The following is a 23,425-nucleotide window of genomic DNA, read 5'->3' as shown; positions in this document are numbered from 1 at the left end:
CACCCTTTACAATAGCTACAAGCAACATACCAAACAAGTAAAAGACCAAATATCAAGAACTTTGTGGCTCTAAAGAAAAAATTAAGAAGATACCAGAAAATGGAAAGATCTCCCATGCTCTTGGATAGGTATGATAAACATAGTAAAAATGGCTATCTTGCCAAAAGCAATCTACAGATTCAATGCAATCCCCATTAAAATCCCACCACAATTATTCACTGACCTTGAAAGGATAATAATCAACTTTATATAGAAAAACAAAAGACCCAGGATAGCCAAAACAACCCTATACAATAAAAGAACTCCAGGAGGCATCACCATTCCTGACTTTAAGCTCTACTACAGAGCTATAGTTCTGAAAACAGCCTGGTAGACGAAAGTAATCGAATTGAAAATCCTGATATTAACCCACATACCTATGAACACCTGATTTTCGACAAAACAACTAAAATTATACAATGGGTCAAGGACAGCATCTTCAACAAATGGTGCTGGCACAATTGGATGAGGGTGTGTAGAAGACTGCAGATAGACCCATGTCTGTCACCATGCACAAAATTCAAGTCCAAATGGATCAAAGACCTCAACATCAATCCAGCCACATTGAACCTCTTAGAAGAGAAAATAGTAGGTACCTTGAACAAATTGGTATAGGAGACTGAACATAGCACCAGGGGCACAGACCCTGAGAGCAACAATTAATAAATGGGACCTCTTTAAACTTAGAAGTTTCTGTAAGGCAAAGGACACAGTGGACAAGACTAAACGGCAGCCCACAGACTGGGAAAAGATTTTCACCAATCCTATATCCAACAAAGGGCTGATCTCCAAAATATACAAAGAACTCAAGAAACTAGTCAATAAAACACCAAATAACCCTATTAAAAATGGGGTACAGAACTGAAGAAAGAACTCTCAATAGAGGAAATCAAAAAGGCTGAAAGACACTTTAAAGTGCTCCACATCCTTAGCTATCAGGGAAATGCAAATCAAAACAACTTTGAGATACCATCTTACTCCTGCCAGAATGGCAAAAATTAGACACACCAATGATGACTCATGCTGTAGAGGATGTGGAGAAAGGGGAACACTCCTCCACTGCTGGTGGGAGTGCAAACTCATACAGCCATTTTGGAGATCATTATGGTGGTTCCTCAGAAAAATGATCCATATCCATGCAACAAAGACATCTGTTCAACTATGTTCATAGCAGCACTATTTGTAATAGCAAGAACCTGGATGCAACCTAGATGCCCCTCAATTGAAGAATGGATAAAAAAAGATGTGGCACATCTACACAATGGAATACTACTCTGCAGAAAAAAAATAATGGTATCTTGAAATTCGGAGGCAATTGTATAGCACTTGAAGAAATTATCCTGAATGAGGTAACCCAGTCACAAAAAGAGGAACATAGTATGTACTCACTCATATGTGTATTTTAGACCTAGAGCAAAGGATCACCAGCCTATAATTCACATCACCAGAGGAATAGGATACAAGGTGTATTCTAAGAGATTCATATAAAGTCCCTCACAGAAGCGGGAAGGGACAAGTCCCACAGAGCACAGGGAGAGTGGGGGGGCAGTGAATGGAGAGAGAAGTAGTAGAAAGAGTGGGGGAGGAGAGGAAAACATGTGCAACCAGGAAGATTGAGTCCGGCTAGTATTAGAAGACAGGAGAGAGAGAGAGAGAGAGAGAGACACACACACAGAGAGAGAGAGAGAGAGAGAGAGAGAGAGAGAGAGAGAGAGAACATAAAAGAGAGAGCCAATATTGGTTTGAAGATAAAATTGAACCCAAAGAAAGGTGTAGAGATCTATAAGACTGCTGCCAACTAACAATTTGAGCAACCATGGAAAGGCTATCATAAATGCCCTTCCCGGAGAGTGAGATCAACAACTAATTTATCCATGGAGCTCTCATCTAATACCTGTTGGGAACAGGAGCATACACCCATACATAAACACTGAGTCGAACTAGAACCCAGATGCAGATGGAGAGGACAAGACCAGGTGGCAGAAACACATAGAGACAGCTTAGCTCAACAAGGAGGAGCTAATGAGCCCCCACACTGATAACTGGGAAGCCAGCATGGGACTGACTTAGCCCCCCTGAATATGGGTCTCAGCCAGAAGGACTGAGCAGTCTAAGGGACCTCAGACAGTGGAGCCAGGATGTATCCCTGGTGCACAAAAGGACCTTGAGGACACATCCCCCATGGAGGGATAACTGCCTTAACCTAGAGACAGGAGAGAAACCCTAGTCCCTACTTCACATGACCTGTCAGATCTACATGACCCCAACTGGATGGCATTCCTCTACATAAGGAATTGGGTTGGCGGGATGGGATGGGAGGTGTTTAGGGTGCATGTGAGAGGGCAGAGAGGGTAAAAGGGAGGGAGGGAGGGAGGAAAAGAGGAAGGGAAGGAGAGAGAGGGAACTGGGATCAACGTGTAAAATAAGAAATTAAATTAAAAAAAAAAGAAAGAAAAAACTGAAAGAAATGAAAAGGGGGATATAACAACAGATGCTTAGGAAATCCAGAGACTATTCAGGTCATACTTTGAAAACTTATACTCCACAAAATTTGAAAATTTAACAGAACGGAAAACAGAAAGGATAGATATAACTTACCAAAATTAAATCAAGAACACATAAACAACTTAAATAGTCCTATAACCCACAATGAAATAGAAGCAGTCATCAAAAGTCTCCCAACCAAAAAAAAAAAAAGCCCAGGGCCAGATGTCTTCAGTGCAGAATTCTACCAGAAATTCAAGAAAGTGCTAATACCAATACTCCTCAAATTGTTCTACACAATGGAAGCAGAAGGTGCATTACCAAACTCTTTTAACGAGGCCATAAGCAGCTTGGTATCCAAGCCACACAAAGACAAAACTAAGAAAGAGAACTACAGACCCATATCCCTCATGAACACTGATGCAAAAATACTCAATAAAATGTTGGCAAATGGAATCCAGGAACATATCAGAGAAATAATCCACCGTGACCAAGTAAGCTTCATCCCTGGGTTGCAGGGATGATTCCACATATGAAAATCTATCAGTGTGATCCACCATGTAAACAAAATGTAAAAGAAAACCCTCACGATCATCTCCCTAGATGCGGAAAAAGCCTTCGACAAAATTCAACACCCTTTCATGATAAAGGTCTTGGAGAGATCAGGGATAACAGGAACATACCTAAACATAATAAAAGCAATATACAGTAAACCAATAGCCAATATATGTCTAAATGGAGAGAAGCTTAGGGTGATGCCTCTAAAATCAAGAACAAGATAAGGCTACCCTCTCTCTCCATATCTCTTCAATGTTGTACTTGAAATTCTAGCTAAAGCAAACAAAATGAGATCAAGGGAATACAAATTGGAAAGGAAGAAGTCAAACAGTCACCATTCACAAATGATATGATAGTTTAAGTAAGCGACCAAAAAAAAACTACCACGGAACTATCGCTGATAAACACCTACAGCAAACTAGCAGGATACAACAAAACAAACAAAAACAACAACAACAAAAAAAAAACCCAAAACAATCAGTAGCCATACTATATACAGATGACAAAGGGGCTGAGAAAGAAATCAGAGAAACATCACCCTTTGCAATAGCCACAACCAACACAAAGTATCTTGGGGTAATGCTAACAAACAATTGAAAGACCTATTTAGCAAGAACTTTGTTTCTTTAAAGAAAGAAATTAAAGTAGATACCACAAAATGGAACGATCTACCATGCTCTTGGATAAGTAGGATAAATATAGTGAAAATCGCAATCTTGACAAAACAATCTACAAATCCCCATTAAAATCCCAGCACAACTCTTCACTGACCTTGAAAGGATAATACTCAACTTTATATAGAAAAACAAAAGACCCAGGATAGCCAAAACAATCCTGTACAATAAAGGAACTTCAGGGGGCACCACCATCTCCAACTTTAAGCTCTACTATACAGCTATAGTTCTGAAAACTGCCTGGTATTGGTACAAAAATAGACAGGTAGATTAATGGAATCAGATCGAAAATCTTGATAGTAACCCACACATCTATGAACACCTGATTTTTGATAAAACATCTAAAAGTATACAATGGGAGTAGGAAAGCATCTTCAACAAATGGTGCTGGCACAACTGGATGATGGTGTATAGAAGACTGTAGATAGATCCATGTATATCGCCGTGCACAAAACTCAAGTCCAAATGGATCAAAGACCTCAACAATGAACCTCTTAGAAGAGAAAGTAGGAGGTACAGGAGACTGCTTCCTGAACATAACTCAGTAGCATAGACACTGATATTGACAATCAATAAATGGGACCTCCTGAAACTGAGGTCTGTAAGACAAAGGACACAGTTGACAAGACTAAATAGCAGTCCACAGACTGGTAAAAAGATCTTCACCAATCCTACATCTAAGAGAGGGATGAACTCCAAAATATACAAAGAACTCAAGAAACTAATCAACAAAACACCAAATAACCCTATTAAAACTGGGGTACAGAACCGAATAGAGAACTCTCAATAGAGAAAATCAAAAAGGCTGAAAGACACTTAAGAAAGTGTTCAACATCCTTAGCTATCAGGGAAATGTGAATCCAAACAACTTTGAGATACCATCTTACTCCTGCCAGAATGGCTAAAATTAGAAACACAAGTGACAACTTATGCTGCAGAGGATGTGGAGAAAGCAGAACACTCCTCCACTGCTGATCGGAGTGCAAACTCATACACCCATTTTGAAAATAAGTATGTAGTTTCCTCAGGAAAATAGAAATCAGTCAACCACATGACCCAGCAATCCCCCTCTTAGTCATATACCCAAAGGATTCACATCCATGCAACAAAGACATCTGTTTAACTATGTTCATAGCAGCACTATTTGTAATAGCAAGAACCTGCAAGCAACCTAGATGCCCTTCAACTGAAGAATGGATAAAGAAGATGTGGCACATTTACACAATGGAATACTACTCTGCAGAAGAAAAAAACAAAAACAACAACAAAACAATGGAATCTTGAAATTCACAGGCAAATGGATAGAACTTGAAGAAACCATTCTGAATGAGGTAACCCAGTTACAAAAATAGAGGAACATGGTATGTACTCACTCATATATGGATTTTAGACATAGAGCAAAGGATCACCAGCCTATAATTCACACTGCCAGAGAAACTAGGATACAAGGAGGATTCTACAAGATTCATACCAGTTCCCTCACAGAAGGGGAAAGGGACAAGATCTCCTGAGCATATTGAGGGTGGGGTGGGGGTACAGTGAGTGGAGAGGGATCTTGGAGAAAGAGAAGGGGAGGAGAGGAAATCACATAGGACTAGGAAGATGGAGTCAGGGGAGGAATAGACGAGAGAAAGAGAGAGAGAGAGAGAGAGAGAGAGAGAGAGAGAGAGAGAGAGAGAGAGACCATAAAAGAGGGAGCCATTGTAGGTTTGCAGAGAAATTGACTCTAGAGAAATGTCCAGATATCTGCAAGACTGACCCCAGCTAACCTTCTGAGCAACAGTGGAAATGCTACCATAAATGCCCTTCCCTGATAATGAGATCGATAACTAACTTGTCCACCATCATAGAGCCCTCATCTAGTAGAAACAGAAGCAGACACCCACAGCTAAACACTGAGCCGAACTGGAATCCAGATAGAGAGAGGGAGGATAAGAATAGGCTGCAGAAACCCACAGAGACAGCTCACCTGAACAAGGAGAAGCTAACGGGCCCCCAGACTGATAGCTGGGAATCCAGCATTGGACTGACTCAGATCGCCTGAACATGGCTCTCAGTTAGAAGGCCTGGGCATTCTAAGGCACCTCTGACAGTGGAACCAGGATGTATCCCTGGTGCACAAAAGGACTTTGGGAGCACATTCCCCATGGAGGGATTCTCCTTTAACCTAGAGGCAGGAGGAAGGGCCTAGTCCCTACTTCAAATGATGTGACATATTTAGATGAACCCTCCTGGAAGGCATCACCCTACATGTGGAGTGGTGGGGCAATGGAGGGAGAGGGTGGTGGTGGGGGCATGGGAGGGTAGGAGAGAGGGAGGGAGGGAGGGAGAGGGAACTGGCATCCATATGTAAAATAGGATAAATAAATAATAAAAGAAAACATAAAATAAAAATCTCATAAGGGCTCACTTCATACTTTTTAAAATGTTTATTAATTAACAAATTAACTTTCCCCCAGCCCAATCAGTTCCCACCCCTCCCTCTTCTTCTCTCAGCACCTCCCCTCAACCTTTCCCATCCACTTTTTCCTCCTTCCCTTCAGAAAAGGGTAGGCCTCCCATGTATATCAGACAGCCATGGCATATCATGCTGCACCAAGACTAGGCACCTCTGCTCCTATTAAGGCTGGATGAGGAAACCCAGCAGAAGAAAAGGGTCCCAAGAGCAGCCAACAGGGTCAGAGACAGGGCTTAATCCCTCTGCCAGGAGTGCCACAAGAAGACCAAGCTACATAACTGCAACACATGTGCAGAGGTTCCATGTCAGTCCCATTCAAGTTCTCAGGTGACAATTCAGTCTGCAGGAACCCCCATGAGCCTAGGTCAGTTGATTCCGTGTGTTTTTCCCATGTATTCTCCAAGATCTGCCTAGTTTGGTAGTGGGTCTCTGCATTTATTTCCAGCAGTTGCTGGGTGAAGCTTCTTTGCTGACAGTTGTTCTAGGCATCAATCTCTGACTATAGCAGAATATCATTGATTTTTTTTTATCAGTCAAATTTGATTCTATCCTAGGTCTCTGGACTATCCAGATTCCTGGCCCTTCAAGAAGTCTCATGGGTGGGCTGCCTCTCATGGCATGAATCTCAAGCTGGAACAGTCATTGGTGGACTATTCCCATAATTTCTGAATCGCCTTTACCGCAGCACATATTATAGGCAAATTGTAGATTAGAGGTTATGGATCTGGGTTAGGGTATCAATCCCTCCACTGGATGTCTTGCCTGGTTACAGAAGGTGTTTGGTTCAGGCTCTGTATCTTCCACTGTTAGGAGTCTTAGCTATGGTCACCCTTACATATTCTTAGGAGTTTCCATAATAGCTTTCTAGCTCATTCCAGAGATGCCCCTGATTCCAGCTGTCTTTCCCAGTACTCTATGCCTCCCACTTATCCCTTCCTGTTTCCATGCCAGCCCAGGCTACTATCCCATGCTTTGATATCTGTTCTATTTTCCCTTCACAGTGAGAATCATGTGTCCCACCTTGAACCTTCCTTGTTATTTAGCTTCTTTGGGTCTGTGGATTGTAGGTAGCATGGTTATGGCTAATATCCATGTATAAGTTAATACATATCCTGTTTGTCTTTCTGTGCAGAAGTTACTTCACTCAGGATGATCTTTTTTAGTTCTTTCAATTTGCTTCAATTTTCATGTTGTCATTGTTTTTAACAGATGAGTAATACTCCATTGTGTAAATATACTACATTTTCTCTATCATTCTTTGATTGATGGACATCTAGCCAATTTCTGGCTATTAAGAATAAAGCTGCTATGAACATAGATGAGTAAGGGTCCTTGTAATAGGATGGACAAACCTTTGGGTATATGTCCAGGAGTGGTTAATTGAGATAGATTGATTGCCAATTTTCCGAAAACCTGCCATAATGATTTCTAAGGTGGCTGTACAAGTGGCTGCACTCCAACCAGCAGTGGAGGCATGTTCCCCTTGCTCTACAACCACTACAGCATGAGGTGTCACTTGTGTTTTTGACCATAGTCATTCTCACAGATGTAAGAGGGAATCTCACAGTCATTTTGATTTGGATTTCCTTTATGGCTAAGAATGTTGAACATTTCCTTAGATGCTTTTTTGCCACTTGCGATTCCTTTGTTGAGAATCTGTTTAGATGTGTACCCCATTTTCAATTGGATTATTTGTTGTGTTGATGTCTAATTTCTTGAGTTCTTTATAAATTTTGAAAACGAGCCCACTGTCAGATGGGAAATTGGTGAAGATTTTTTTCCATTCTGTAAGCTTGTGGAATATTTAATCACACTGTGAACCTGAGTTTACATTTGAATTAATCAAATGAAACAACCTTGGTTCCCAAATAGGCTGGAACAAAGAAAAAAGACCCCTCGACATATAATAATCAACACATCTAGCATACAGAATAAAGAAAGAATATTAAGAGCAGCAAAGGAAAAAGGGCAGGTAATATATAAAGGCAGACCTATCAAAATTACACCTATCAAGTTACACCTGACTTCTCCATGGAAACCCTCAAGGCCAGAAGTTTCTGGATAGATGTTCTAAAAGTATTAAGAGAACACGGATGCCAGCCCAGGCTACTATACCCAGCAAAACTCTCAATCACTATAGATGGAGAGAACAAGATATTTAATGACAAAACCAGATTTTCCCAATACGTATCTACAAATCCAGCCCTACAGAAAGTATTGGAAGGGAAACTCCAACCCAAGGAAGGTAACTACGCCCACAAAAATGTAGGCAACAGATAACCCAACTACACCAGAAACCAAGGGTAAAGCAGAACTAATATATTCACAATACCACTGCCAACAACAAACTTAAATCAAACAAGCATCAGCAATCAATGGTCCTTACTCACCCTCAACAATAAGGTCTTAACTCACCTATAAAAAGACACAGGCTAACAGAATGGATACAAAGACAGAATCCATCCTTCTGCTGCATACAAGAAACACATCTAAGCTTCAAAGATAGACATTACCTCAGGGTAAAGGGTTGGGAAAAGATCTTCCAATCAAATGGAAATAAGAAGCAAGCAGGCATAGCTATCCTAATATCTAACAAGTTAGACTTCAAACCAAAATTAGTCAAAAGGGATGAAGACAGTCATTTCATATTCATCGCAGGAGAAATCCATCAACACAAAGTCTCAGGTCTGAACATCTATGCCCCTAATACAAAGGCACCCACATTTGTAAAAGAAACACTACTAAAACTCAAAGCTCATATAAAACCTCGCACACTTATAGTGGGAGACTTCTATACACCACTTTCAACACTAGACAGGACCACAAATCAGAAACTCAACAAAGAAACAAAAGAATTAACAGAAGTTATGTCTCAACTGGGGTTAACAGACATCTATAGAACATTCGATCCAAAGACAAAAAAATATACCTTGTTCTCTGCTCCACATGGAACCTTCTCTAAAATCAACCATATACTAGGTAACATAACAAACCTCAACAGATACAAGAGAATAGGAATAGCCCCCTGTATCTTATCGGACCACCATGCTTTAAAATTGGAATTCAACAACAACACAAATAGCAGAAAACCTGCAAACTCATGGACACTGAACAATGTGCAATTGCACCACTCCTGGGTCAAAGAAGAAATAAAGAAAGAAATTAAGGACTTTGTAATATTCAACGAGAATGAGGACACAGCATACCCGAATTTATGGGACACCTTGAAAGCAATGCTACGAGGGAAGTTCATTGCACAAAGTGCCCATATGAAGAAAATAGAGGATAGTCACATAAGAGAATTAACAGCACAACTGAAAGCCTTAGAACAGAGACTAGCGAATTCACCCCGTAGGAGTAGAAGCCAGGAAATAATCAACTTGAGGGCTGAAATCAACAAAATAGAAACCAGGAAAACAATACAAAAAAATCAATGCAACAAAGAGTTGGTTTTTTGAGAAAATCAACAAGATAGACAAACCTTTATCCAAATTAACGAAAAAGCACAGAGAGAACATGCAAATTACCAAAATCAGAAACGAAAAGGGGAACATAACAACAGACACAGAGGAAATCCAGACAATTTTCAGGTCATACTTGGAAAATCTGTATTCCACAAAAATTGAAAATTCAAAGGAAATGGACAAATTTCTGGGTAACTATCACTTACCAAAATTAAATCAAGAACAGACAAACAACTTAAAGAGACCTATAACCCACAATGAAATAGAAGCAGTCATCGAAAGCCTTCCAACCAAAAAGAGTCCAGGGCCAGATGGATTCAGTGCAGAATTCTACCAGAAATTCAATGAAGAACTAATACCAATACTCCTCAAATTGTTCCTTAAAGTAGAAACAGAAGGTTCATTGCCAAACTCTTTTTATGAGGCCACAATAACCTTGGTATCCAAGGCTCACAAAGACACAATTAAGAAAGAAAACTACAGATCAATATCCCTGATGAACGTCGATGCAAAAATACTCAATAAAGTAATGGCAAACTGAATTCAAGAATGCATAAGAGAAATCATCCACCATGATCAAGTAGGCTTCATCCCTGGATTGCAGGGATGGTTTAACATACGAAAATCTATCAACGTGATCCACCATATAAACAAACTGAAAAAGAAAAACCATATGATTATCTCCCTAGATGCAGAAAAAGCCTTTGACAAAATTCAACACCCTTTCATGATAAAGGTCTTGGAGAGGTCAGGGATAACAGGAACATACCTAAACATAATAAGAGCAATATACAGCAAACCAACTGCCAACATCAAACTGAATGGAGACAAACTTAAGCCAATTCCTCTAAAATCAGGAACAAGACAAGGCTGCCCTCTCTCTCCATATCTCTTCAATATCGTACAAGAAGTTCTAGCTAATGCTATAAGACAACAAAAGGAGTTCAAGGGGATCCAAATTGGAAAGGAAGAAGTCAAACTGTCTCTATTTGCAGCTGATAGGATAGTTTACATAAGTGACCCAATAAACTCTACCAGGGAACTCCTACAGCTGATAAACACCTTCAGCAAACTAGCAGGATACAAGATAAACTCAAAAAAATCAGTAGCCCTATTTTGTTCAGACGACAAAGAGGCAGAGAAAGAAATCAGAGAAACATCACCCTTTACAATAGCCACAAGCAACATAAAGTATCTTTGTGTAACACTTACCAAACAAGTAAAAGACCTATATAATAAGAACTTTGTGGCTCTAAAGAAAGAAATTAAAGAAGATACCAGAAAATGGAAAGATCTCCCATGCTTTTGGATAGGTAGGATAAACATAGTAAAAATGGCAATCTTGCCAAAAGCAATCTACAGATTCAATGCAATCCCCATTAAAATCCCACCACAATTCTTCACCAACCTTGAAAGGATAATAATAAACTTTATATGAAAAAACAAAAGACCCAGGATAGACAAAACAACCTATACAATAAAAGAACTTTAGGAGGCATCACCATAGTTCTGAAAACAGCCTGGTATTGGCATAAAAATAGACACGTAGACCAATGGAATCAAATTGAAAATCCTGATATTAACCCACATACCTATGAACACCTGATTTGCGACAAAACAACTAAAATTATACAATGGGGCAAGGACAGCATCTTCAACAAATGGTGCTGGAACAATTGGATGAGGGTGTGTGGAAGACTGCAGATAGACCCATGTCTGTCGCCATGCATAAAACTCAAGTCCAAATGGATCAAAGACCTCAACATCAATCCAGCCACATTGAACCTCTTAGAAGAGAAAGTAGGAGGTACCCTTGAACAAAAAGTTCCTGAACAGAACTCCAGGGGCACAGACACTGAGAGCAACAACCTCTTCAAACTTAGAAGCTTCTGTTAGGCAAAGGACACTGTGGACAAGACCAAAAGGCAGCCCACAGACTGGGAAAAGATTTTCACCAATCCTCTATCCAACAAAAGGCTGATCTCCAAAATATACAAATAACTCAGAAACTAGACAACAAAACACCAAATAACCCTATTTAAAAAATGGGGTACAGAACTGAAGAAAGAATTCTCATTAGAGGAAATCAAAAAGGCTGAAAGTCACTTAAGAAAATGCTCCACATCCTTAGCTATCAGGGAAATGCAAATCAAAACAACTTTGTGATACCATCTTACCCCTGCAAGAATGGCTAAAATTAGAAACATCAATGATGACTTATGTTGGAGAGGATGTGGAGAAAGGGGAACAATCCTCCACTGCTGGTGGGAGTGCAAACTCATACAGCCATTTTGGAGATCAATATGGCGGTTCCTCAGGAAAATGGGAATTAGTTTACCACAGGACCAGGCAATCCCCCTCTTAGGCATATACCCAAAGGATTCACATCCATGCAACAAAGACATCTGTTCAACAATGTTCATAGCAGCACTATTTGTAATAGCAAGAACCTGGAAGCAACCTAGATGCCCCTCAATTGAAGAATGGTTAATGAAGATGTGGCACATCTACACAATGGAATACTACTCTGCAGAAAAAAATATTGGTATCTTGAAATTCGCAGGCAAGTAGATGGCACTTGAAGAAACCATCCTGAATGAGGTAACCCAGTCACAAAAAGAGGAACTTGGTATGTAGGTGCTCATATGTGTATTTTAGACCTAGATCAAAGGATCACCAGCCTATAATTCACACCACAAGAGGAACTAGAATACAAGGTGTATTCTAAGAGATTCATATAAAGTCCCTCACAGAACTGGGAAGGCAGAAGTCCCCCAGAACTCAGGGGAAGTGGGGGGGGGCAGTGAATGGAGAGAGAAGTAGGAGAAAACGAGGGGGAGGAAAGGAAAACATGTGTGTCCAGGAAGATTGAGCCTGGTTAGGAATAGAAGACAGGAAAGAGAGAGAGAGATACAGAGACAGAGAGAGAGAACATAAAAGAGGGAGCCAATATTGGTTTGAAGAGAAAATTGAACACAAAGAAAGGTCTAGAGAACTACAAGACTGCTCTCAAATAACAATTTGAGCAATCGTGGAAAGGCTATCATAAATGCCCTTCCCGGAGAGTGAGATCCACAACTAACTTATCCATGGAGCCCTCAACTAATGCCTGTTGGAAACAGGATCAAACACCCATACATAAACACTGAGTCGAACTAGAACCCAGATACAGATGGAGAGAACAAGACTAGGTGGCAGAAACACATACAGACAGCTTACCTGATCAAGGAGGAGCTAATGGCCACTAGACTGATAGCTCGGAAGCCAGCATGGGACTGACTCAGGCCCCCCTGAATATGGGTCTCAGCCAGAAGGACTGAGCAGTCTAAGGCACCTCAGACAGTGGAGCCAGGATGTATCCCTGGTGCACAAAAGGACCTTGAGGACACATCCCCCATGGAGTGATAACTGCCTTAACCTAGAGACAGGAGAGAAACCCTAGTCCCTACTTCACATGACCTGTCAGATCTACATGACCCCAACTGGATGGCATTCCCCTACATATGGAATTGGGGTGGGGGGGTGGGACGGGAGGGTGGTTAGAGTGCATGTGAGAGGACTGAGCGGGTAAAGGGGAGGGAAGGACGGAGGGAGGGAGGAAGAGGGAACTGGGATCGACATGTAAAATAATAAATTAAATAAAAAAAATGCTTTGACTTCAAAATTTAAGTTCAAGGACAAGTTACTGGGGAAAATTATTTCTATTTTTGTTTCCACAGAAAATGAAAAGATGTGGATTCCTTCCAGACTAATGTAGTTTGATCAAGCCAGACTGCCTTAACCAGAGTACGAGGTAATCCTACATTCAAAACAGCTGGACAAAGCAGCCTTACAGACTACAGCCAGGATTTCTGCATCTTTTTAGAATCCCCCATGACAGTGCCCCTTACCAGCAGGAAGTAGTTTGGAAAGAACAAAACCCAAATTCCCAAATGTTTGTTTTCATTTAAATGGACTTTGTTATATAAAATAAATTTTAAAAAATTAAAAAAAAAAAAAGAAAGAAAAGAAAAGAAACAACCTTGGTTCAGGTGGTGGAGCCAGCAACTAGTAATCTGGAATTTTCCATAGAGAGTCTAAAGGAAAGAGAGATACAGAGGTAGGAGTAGGGCAGAACTTGGAGTTTTGTGCTTCTTTTTGGTTTGAGATAGTGGAGAGGCATCTCTTGTTAGGTCTCCAGCCAAAAAGAAAGGTCAGCTGGCTGTTTCTCGGAGTATCTTATCTAGCTGGGCCTTGGACTGGAAGTTCCTCCAGAACTTGGCCTGAGTATTGAGTCGGGCCCTGACTTCCAGTCTGTGGGGCCACAAATGGTAATTAAATGATCAGTAGATTCATGTGAAGCCTCTAAGCTGACAGAAAAAAAAAATATCAGTAAGCTGTTTTGTCCTTTTGACAATGTCCTTTACCTTAGAGAAGATTTTCAGTTTCATAAGGACCCATTTATTAATTGTTGTTCTAGTGCCAGCATGATTAATACTCTGTTCAGGAAGTTGTCTCCAGTGCTAATTCATTCAAAGCTATTCCCCACTTTCTCTTATGACAGATTCAGTGTATCTGGTGTGTGTGTGTGTGTGTGTGTGTGTGTGTGTGTGTGTGTGTGTGTGTGTGTGTGTTTAATCACTTGGACTTGAGTTTTATGCAGGGTGATAGATATGGATCTATTTGTATTCTTCTATGTGCTAACATCCAGTTACACTAGCACCATTTGCTGAAGATGCTTTCTTCTTCTTCTTTTTTCATTGTATATTTATGGCTTATTTAAAAATAAATGATCAGGTATTCATAGGTATCCTGATTTATGTCAGGGTCTTTGATTTGGTTCCATTGATTAACCTGTCTGTTTTTATGCTAATACCATGCTGTTTTTTGTTTGTTTGTTTGTTTGTTTGTTTGTTTGTTTTTGTTACTACAACATTGTAGTATAGCTTGAAATCAGGGATGGTGATAGCTCCATAGTTTTCATTGTACAGGATTTTTCCTAGCTATACTAGAATTTTTGTTTTTCCATATGAAGTTGAGTATTGTCCTTTCAAGGTCTATAAAGAATTGTCTTGGAATTTTGATGGGAATTGTGTTGAGTCTGTAGATTGCTTTAGATAAGATGGCCATTTTTACTAAGTTAATCCTACCAATCCATGAGCATAGGAGATTTTCCCATCTTCTGATATCTTCTTCAAGACTTTCTATATAGGTCTTTCACTCACTTGGTGAAAGTGAGTGAAAGACATATATATATATATATATATATATATATATATATATATATATATTATTTATGGCTACTGTGAAGGGTTTTGTTTCCCTATTTTCATTTTTATCCCATTTATTGCTTGTGTATAGGAGAGCTACTGATTTTTTTTTTTTTTTTTTTTAGTTAATCTTGCATCTGACCACTTTGCTGAAGGAGTTCCCTGGTAAAGTTTTTGTAATCACTTACATATATTACCATATCATCTGCAAATATCAATACTTTGACTTCTTTTTTTCCAATTTTTGTCCTTTTGATCTCCTTTAGTTGTCTTATGGCTCTTGCTAGATTTTCAAGTACTGTGTTGAATATTGAATAGATATGGAGAAAGTGGATAGCCTTGCCTTGTTCCTGATTTTAGTGAAATTACTTTGATTTTCTCTCCATTTAATTTGATGTTGGCTATTGGTTTGTCGTATATTGCCTTTATTATGTATAGGTGTGTTTCTGATCCTATGTTTATGTTGTATCCCTGATCTGTCAAAGACTTTTATCATGAAGGGGTGTTGAATTTTGTCAAAGGCTTTTTTTTTTTTTTAATCATGTAATAAGATTTAAACAGAGAATTCTCAACAAAAGAATTTCTAATGACTGCACTTAAAGAAGTATTCAACAAGCATGGCAGAAATAGCTCAGTTGGGAGAGCTTTAACTGAAGAAGGTTCAATGTCTTTAGCTATCAGGGAAACGTAAATCAAAATGACTCTGAGATCCTGTTTCACATCTGTCAAAATGGCTAAGATCAAAAACAGCTTATGTTGGAGACAATGTGGAATAAGGGGAACACTCTTCCATTGCTGGTGGGAGTGCAAACTTCTGCAGCCAGAAGTTTAGGAATCAGTATGGCAGTTTCTCAGAAAATTAGGAATCAATCTACCTCAAGACCCAGTGATACCACTCTTGGGCATATACCCAAAGGATACTCATACTATAAGGATACTTGTTCAACAATGTTGATAGCAGCATTGCTTTGTAAAAGCCAGAAGTTGGAGCCAACCTAGATGCCTCTCAACCAAAGATTGGATAAAGAAAGTATGGTAGAGATATACACAGTGGAGTATTACTCAATGGAAAAAATAAAAAGTAAAAAAACAAAAAAACAATGACATCATGAAATTTGCAGGCAAATGGATAGAACTAGAAAAAAAAAAAACCATCCTGAGTGAGGTAATCTATACCCAGAAAGACACAGTATGAACTCATAATTGGTTATTAGATATAAAGCAGTGGATAGCTAGGCTACAATCCTCCCCTGACCCAGAGAATCTAGGTAACAAAGGAGGACTCTAAAAGGGTTTCATGGATCTCCCTGGGAAAAGGAAACAGATCAGATGTCCTGGGTAAATTGAGGGTGGGAGGAATAGAAGGGAGGAGATGGAGGGATGGAAATATGAGGGATCAGGTTGGTCAAGTTAGGGGCAGGACAGAGAGGGAGAGTAATGAAAAGAAATATCTTGATAGAGGGGTCATTATGGGGTTAGGGAGAAACTTGGTGCCAGAGAAACTCCCAGGAATCCTAGCAATAATGGAGGGTGCCTGAACTGGCCTTTCCCCTCTAATTAGATTGGTGACTAATCTAATTGTCATCATAGAGCCTTCATCCAGTACCTGATGGAAGCAGATGCAAAGAACCACAGCCAAACACTGGGCTGAGCTACAGGAATCTAGTTGAAGAGAGGGAGGGGGATTATATGTGAGCAAGATGGGTTGGGGAGGCAAAGGCCATGACCAGAAAACCCACAGAGACAGCTGACCTGAGCTTGTGGGAGTTCATAGACTCTGATGGGACTGATCTAGGCCCTTTGAATCTGGGTGACAGTTGGGTAACTTGTCTTTTGTGGGGCCCCTAGCTGTGGGACCAGGATCTGTTCCTGATGCATGAGCTGGCTCTTTGTAACATATTCCCTGTGGTGGGAGCCCTTATTCAGCCTTTATGAAGGGGGAAGGAGCTTGGTTCTGCCTCAACTTGATATGCCATACTTTGTTGATTCCCATGGGAGGTCTTAACCCATCCAAAGGAGGAGTAGATGGCGGGGGGGGGGGGGAGGCAGGTAGAAGAGAGGTGGGGAGAGGGAACAGGAAGAGAGGATGTCAGGGAAAGTATGATTGGTATGTAAAATAAATTCTAAGAAATGATGGGAGAGAGAGAGAGAGAGATGCACCATGACCGCCCAGCTGTAATTTAGTAGTTTTAATTTGTCTAATGAGAAAATATTAGTAAATATTTGCTTCTTGGAAACAGTACTCTTCTCAGGATAATTCATTTGTGTCCTACATAAAAAAATCACAAATGTAAAAACTGTAGCTCTCATAACGTATTTTGGATGTTTTCATTTTATTTTTATTTGTGTATGTATATGTGTGTGCCAGTGTGAGTGTGTATGTATATGTGTGTGGTGTTTGTATGTATGTGTGTATATTATATATCTATATATGTGTGTGCATGTGTATGTGTGTGTATGTATGCATGTGTATTGTATGGTGTTTGTGTGTGTGTATGCATATATATTATGTGTGTATTATGTGTGTGTATGTATGTGAATATATGTGTGAGTGTGTGTGGCCAGAGGGCAGTGGGGAGTATATGTCTTCTAGTGCCTATGGAGTCCAGAGAAGGATTACAGGTTGTGAGTAAGGGATATGGATGCCAGAAGCTAAACTCAGGTCCTTTGCAAGAGCAATGAATGCTTTTAATTTGCTGAGCCATCTCTCCAACTCTATGTAGTGGTTTGAATGAAATCACCTCCAATAGGCTAATATATTTAATACTTGGTGGCCACTTGGTAGAACTGTTTGGGAAGAATTAGGGTATGTATGATTTTGTTGGAGGAGGTGTGTCACTGGGGGGGGGGTGGCTTTGAGTGTTTAAAAGCCCAAGCCATTTCCAGTGAGCTCTTTTTTCAGCCTTGTGGTAGTGTCTCAACATGCAAGCTCTCAGCTACTGCTCCAGTGCCATGCCTGTCTGCCAGGTGCCATGATCCCCACTGTGATGGTCATTGGCTCATCTTCTGAAACTAAGACAAATTCTTTCTTCTGTAAATTGTTTTGTTCTGTTCACAGCACCAGAAAGGTAAATAAGAAACTCCATGTGCCAGATTTAAATAAATAAATGAATAAATGCAGCAAGACATGAACAAAAATAGAGCAAAAGAAACCACAAACTAAACCATCTTAGGAAAGTAATTTTACCACTGAGTCTGAATCTATAACTCAATAGAACATTAAAATACAAAAATATCAGGTTAGCAGCCAAGGCTTTGTTCAATTTAAAATGCCATCTCCTTCATCAATTGGATCAGCTTCTCCAAATTACAAAGTTTAATGATATGAAGTTATTCTTACTGGGACTCAGACATGATGAAGCATAGCCATTGGTTAACTACAGCCAGGGAATTGTATGTTTCACTGTCAGCACAAGATAACATTGCTGAAATGCCAAAAATGTGGCATAGTTAAGTGGGCTGATACAACTGGATGATGTGAGGTTGCTTTTCACTGGTCTTAGTCCATGCTGGTATAGTTAGTATGTTGTAAAAGGCTGGTATACAGCTGAAGTTTACACAGCCTAAAATGTTGTAGTAATTAAAAAAATTTAACCTAATATCCAAACACTACTTACTTACATAGGAATTGTTTCAGGCTGATATTAGAGCTTTTTCTTTGCTAGTTTAAATTAGGTTAAATTACATTATGACTTTGAATTACATTTATTGAGTAATATGGTATAGTCAGTAGTTTAACATTTGACTGCATATTCATTTAGTTACTCAAACCATTTATTGAGTTTGATCACTACACCACACCCTAGGATATAATGATGCACTTAGTAACGGGGAATACCAATAGAAGAGGGAGAAGGAGGAGACAGACAGACAGACAGATAAACAGATAGACAGACAGACACAGAGAGAACACAAACAGAGAACACACACACACACAGAGAGAATATGACAGATTTTAAAATCTAAACTCTAATCGAGTGCCTAACAGTACAATCAATGGTTACTAACTCAAATGCCCACCATTGTTTTATTATTATCATCATCATCATCATCATTATTATTATTGTATACAAATGCTGTGGTAGAACTTCAAATGCCATTTTATTTAGTTCTAGTGACAATCCTACAATATTATCTAATTATAATGTTTTTGTTTACTTAAGAACCAAAGAGAAGTCTGTTTTTTTTCAAGTTCAATGCCCCATGCCACTGGAAAAAAGTGTTCTAGTACTTACGCCAGTCAAACCCACTAGGTTATGATTTCCCCTGAGAATCTACAAATCCAAGCTTGCTGGGCATGTGCATCACAGTTGCTTGACTTCACATGGCTCGTTTCTTAAATGGTGACAGTTTTCTTGTTTTTGTGTGCGAAGTCTGAGAATCTCTTCCTAACTTGTTTTGCTATATACGCAGGTGTGTGTCCTTTCCTTCCGGTCCAGCGACATTTATTGTGTCCTTTCAATGCCTTTTATAGGGAGATTTCCTTACCATTTCAGAGGCTGAGTGGAGTGTTAGCTAAGAGCACAGACACTGGAAGCAGCTACCTGATGAGCCAATCCTCTGCTGTACGGCCTTCAGCAGGTTATTAAAACTCTGTGCTAGCTGAAGGCGACATACTGAAATATACTACTCTAATGTATTGATTATTGTTAATAGAACCTGAAAAATAATAGATAGTATAGAGATTAGTATGGAGGTATCAGGAAAATTAAAAATGGAGCTGTCATATGATCCAGCTATACCACACTTGGGCATTTACCCAGAGTGATCTAAATCAGCATACCACAGACACATTTGCATATCCATGATTATTGCTGCATAATAATCAGGAAATAATAAAACCTGTCTAGCTCTCTACAGATTAATTTATGATGGAGGTGTGATACATACACACAAAGGAATATTATACAACCATGAATAAAAATGAAATTATGACATTTTCAGAAAAAAGGATGGTACAGAAATCATTAAGTGAAGGTTGGCAAAATGAGAAAGACAAATACCACATGCTTTCTTTCACAAGAGGAACCCAAATTTAAATTTTATGTGCATGACATAATAATTATTCATGTGCATGTAGATCATAAAATTAGAAAGGGGATCATGAAAAGAGAGATCCTAAGGAAGGAGTAGAGAAGGTAATGGAATGGTTGAAAGCAGAAGGTGGGGACTATCTAGGAGAAAAGGAACTGGCTGGGAGAAACAGATGCAAGAAAAACATTCTGAGCTTAAATATTTTCAGATCTAAAATGATTTTTCTTGACAATGTCATTATAGTAAACTGAGTCACATTGTAATTAAAACCATAATGCTAATATGTGTCAACAAAGGATTGCTTTTAGAGATCTGTAGTGCCATGACCTCTGTGATTTGGTAGTCCTGTTGAAGATACAAAGGTTAGCTGAATCAAAGATCACAGCATTAGAAAAAGAAATAAAAATGATCATATGTAGCATGAGATGAGATTCCAATGTAAAAGAGGTCCTTTGTCTACCAGAAGGTCTCATCTCGTTGTCACTCCAGGAAAATGGGACCTGGAAGCGCATCTGTACAGGACAGTCCTAATAACCTGACCCTTCTCTACCAGTTACTAGCTTCTCCATCCAGTTAGCTCACCTGGACCAAATAAGTCCCTTTGTGTTTTCATGTCTTCACAGTTTGCAACTCTGTCCCAGTCGGGACCCAGGGGCTCAATTATATGTTGCTGAATCTTCATTTCCTTATGAAGCTCCTATGTCCCACAAAACATGCTTTTAAAAATGTATGTGCGTTCCTCTTATTGATCTTCATGTTAATTTAATTTTTAGTATTAAAGGCATGTGACATCATGCCTGGCTCTTTGGTAATTGATGTTATGACAGGGTAGAAACTGTGGGAAAGCCTGACAGAGTAGTGCTCTCCTATTGTCTTTATTCTTGTCCTCTCTTGTGTCTGCTGATATGTCTGAAGTTCCACTATAAAGATCTGCTTTTTTCCTGCATTTCTTTTTAGGTGTTGCTTCTTTACTCTCTTTGGGCCATCAGTAGGCTCCATTCTTTCTCCCATGAACCCCATAAAAAATTCAGTCCATTTACTTCATCTTTATTATTTGTTTCTCTGCTACTATTTCCTGGAGTCTTAGGAGGCAGAAAATGTAGTTGTCTGTACTCTATATCAGGAGTCAGAAGTAGAACTTTTCTTTCTGAAGGAGATGCCATGTTCAGACGACTTAGCCCTTTTCATGAACCCCTACTCTGGACTTGGAATCAGGCTATATTTGATCTTTTTTTATTTTCTAATTCTGTGATCTTTGATTCAGCTAACCTTTGTATCTTCAACAGGACTACCAAATCACAGAGGTCAGGGCACTACAGATCTCTAAAAGCAATCCTTTGTTGACTCATATTAGCATTATAGTTTTAATACAATGTGACTCAGTTTACTATAATGACACTGTCAGGTAAAATCATTCTAGGTCTAAAAGTATTTAATAATCTGTAATAGTATTTTCTAAGTTATTATTTGAAGCACTAATCATGAGATGATCTAAAAATCAGAGAGAGATGATAAAAAATACAAAAATATATGCTTTGGAAATCATTATGCTTATTCTTAGACTGAGGATATTGTACAGGTTAAATTTTTATTTAACTTTAAAATTTATGCTTCATAAAATTAATTGACCATTTCTTCTTTATTTAAGCAATACCTATAAAGATCATTAACAATTAGCGTCTTGTTTTCTTTTTCTGTTGCTGTGACAAAATGCTCGGATATAAAGCAACTTAAGAGAAAGGGATTCATTTTGGTTTACAGTCCTATAGGAATAGAGTTCATCATGGCTAGGAAGGTACAGTGGCAAATTTTTGAGGCTGGGCAATCACACTGTACTGACAGTCAGGAGGCAGAGAGAGAAAAAGAAGTTGGGTGGAGTCTCCCAAGAGGTGGGGCATCCACATCCTGAAGGTTCTACAAATACATCACTGCCTGGAGATCAAGTACTCAAACACACCAACTTATGAGGGCCATTCTACACCTGCAACAGTTAGTGCCCCTCAGAGTATACTTTGAGATTCTGCTATTTAGGGTTAGATGTTATTTAAATAGTTACAGGTTTTAGAATTTGGTGGCAAAACTGAGCAGAATGCTCCTAAGTTTCTGACTTTGAAGCTGGTGTGACTAATGATCAGGACAGTGCCTGGAGATATGCTATCCACTGGGAAGGAATAGTAGCCTGTTAGAGGGCTCTCTTGTTGTCCATATATTTTCAAGTCCTGTAAAGAGGTCATATAATAAATCTTAATTCTATAGCAGGAAAATGAGTAATAAAAATGTTTTACCATGGCTGACCTTACCTATTCCACAAGAAGGCTTTCGAAGCCTGTTGTAGTTGACTGGCAAAACCAGCGGGCAAGCTGGCTTTTGAAAATCACTCCTCTGGGTGCTCTTGGTGTCGTAAGATGGTTGGGAGACAGGTTCTGCTGCTCCACTATGTAACCACCATTTTCCCTTCACAGAGAAAAAAATGGAAATGCACTGTCAAATCATGAGGGAAATTTTCATTTGATGCTTAAAGTCTATAACTATTCAGTGACTTGATTTATTAAGGCATTAGCCTAGAATTAAAATATTATTCATGTTTTGTGTGTATGGTTGTGTGTGTGTGCATCTGTATGTGTACATGTGTATACGTGTGGAGAGCATGACATTGGGTGTATTCCTCGGTTACATTTCTGTTTATTGAGACCAGGTCTACCACTGAACCTGGAGCTCACTAATACTGTTATGCTGACTGGCTAGTGAGCTTCAGGAATCTTCTCATTTGTGCCTCCTCCTCCCATCCCTTTCCTGTCCTGGCCTCAGTGCTGGGATTACAGGCATGCCTATCTTGGGGATCTAAGCTTAGGTTCTCATGGTAACAGTTAGCACTTTACTGAGACTGTCCCCAGGAATCTTAAATATAGAAGTAAATGTTTTCACAAGGACACTAGCTTGTAAATGGTGTCTAAAAATAGTCACGTTTTAGCTAAAATATACCCACTCAATTATTAAACTACCTTCTAGTAATAGAGCCATAAGTATTAATATAGTAATTATATTTCTTCTTATATTTATATTATCTTATTTTTAGACTATATACACGTAAGTTAAATATGCTTCAACCTAAAAATTATGTTCTATTCTTTTTATTATAGCAAAACAATGTATTGTCAAAAATGATATTTTGCAGTTATTAGTCCATAACCCACCTGCACATCATGGAATACATTTTAAATCCTACAAGAGCATACCGTATATAAAAGTGAAATACAACTGTCATGAAATTTTTGTTAGATTATTTCAGGACAGTCATTCTATTTTATTGCTTTCTCTTCTATTTCATGTCACAATGAAATAGAGCACAACTCACATTTATTTATAATTTATAAACCTATAAATTTTTGCCTCAAAATAACTGCTCTAAAGGAAACTATCTCCAATGTTCCTGAAATGTCAGTACTAAATACTTTGTAGAAAAGA

General features: G+C 39.1%; 1 protein-coding gene across 1 annotated transcript in view; it reads right to left on the bottom strand.

The window, feature by feature from the left end:
* CUNH2orf73 (chromosome unknown C2orf73 homolog) overlaps positions 1–23,425 on the bottom strand; it is a 52,292-nt gene that overhangs the window by 10,483 nt on the left and 18,384 nt on the right. The window contains 1 exon segment of the mRNA XM_051178759.1: positions 22,261–22,414. Within this exon segment, the coding sequence (XP_051034716.1) occupies positions 22,261–22,414 (154 nt within the window).

Source organism: Phodopus roborovskii, unplaced genomic scaffold (assembly GCF_943737965.1).
Source record: "Phodopus roborovskii unplaced genomic scaffold, PHOROB, whole genome shotgun sequence".
NCBI classification, from domain to species: domain Eukaryota; kingdom Metazoa; phylum Chordata; class Mammalia; order Rodentia; family Cricetidae; genus Phodopus; species Phodopus roborovskii.
This window is presented reverse-complemented; position numbering and strand designations above follow the sequence as displayed.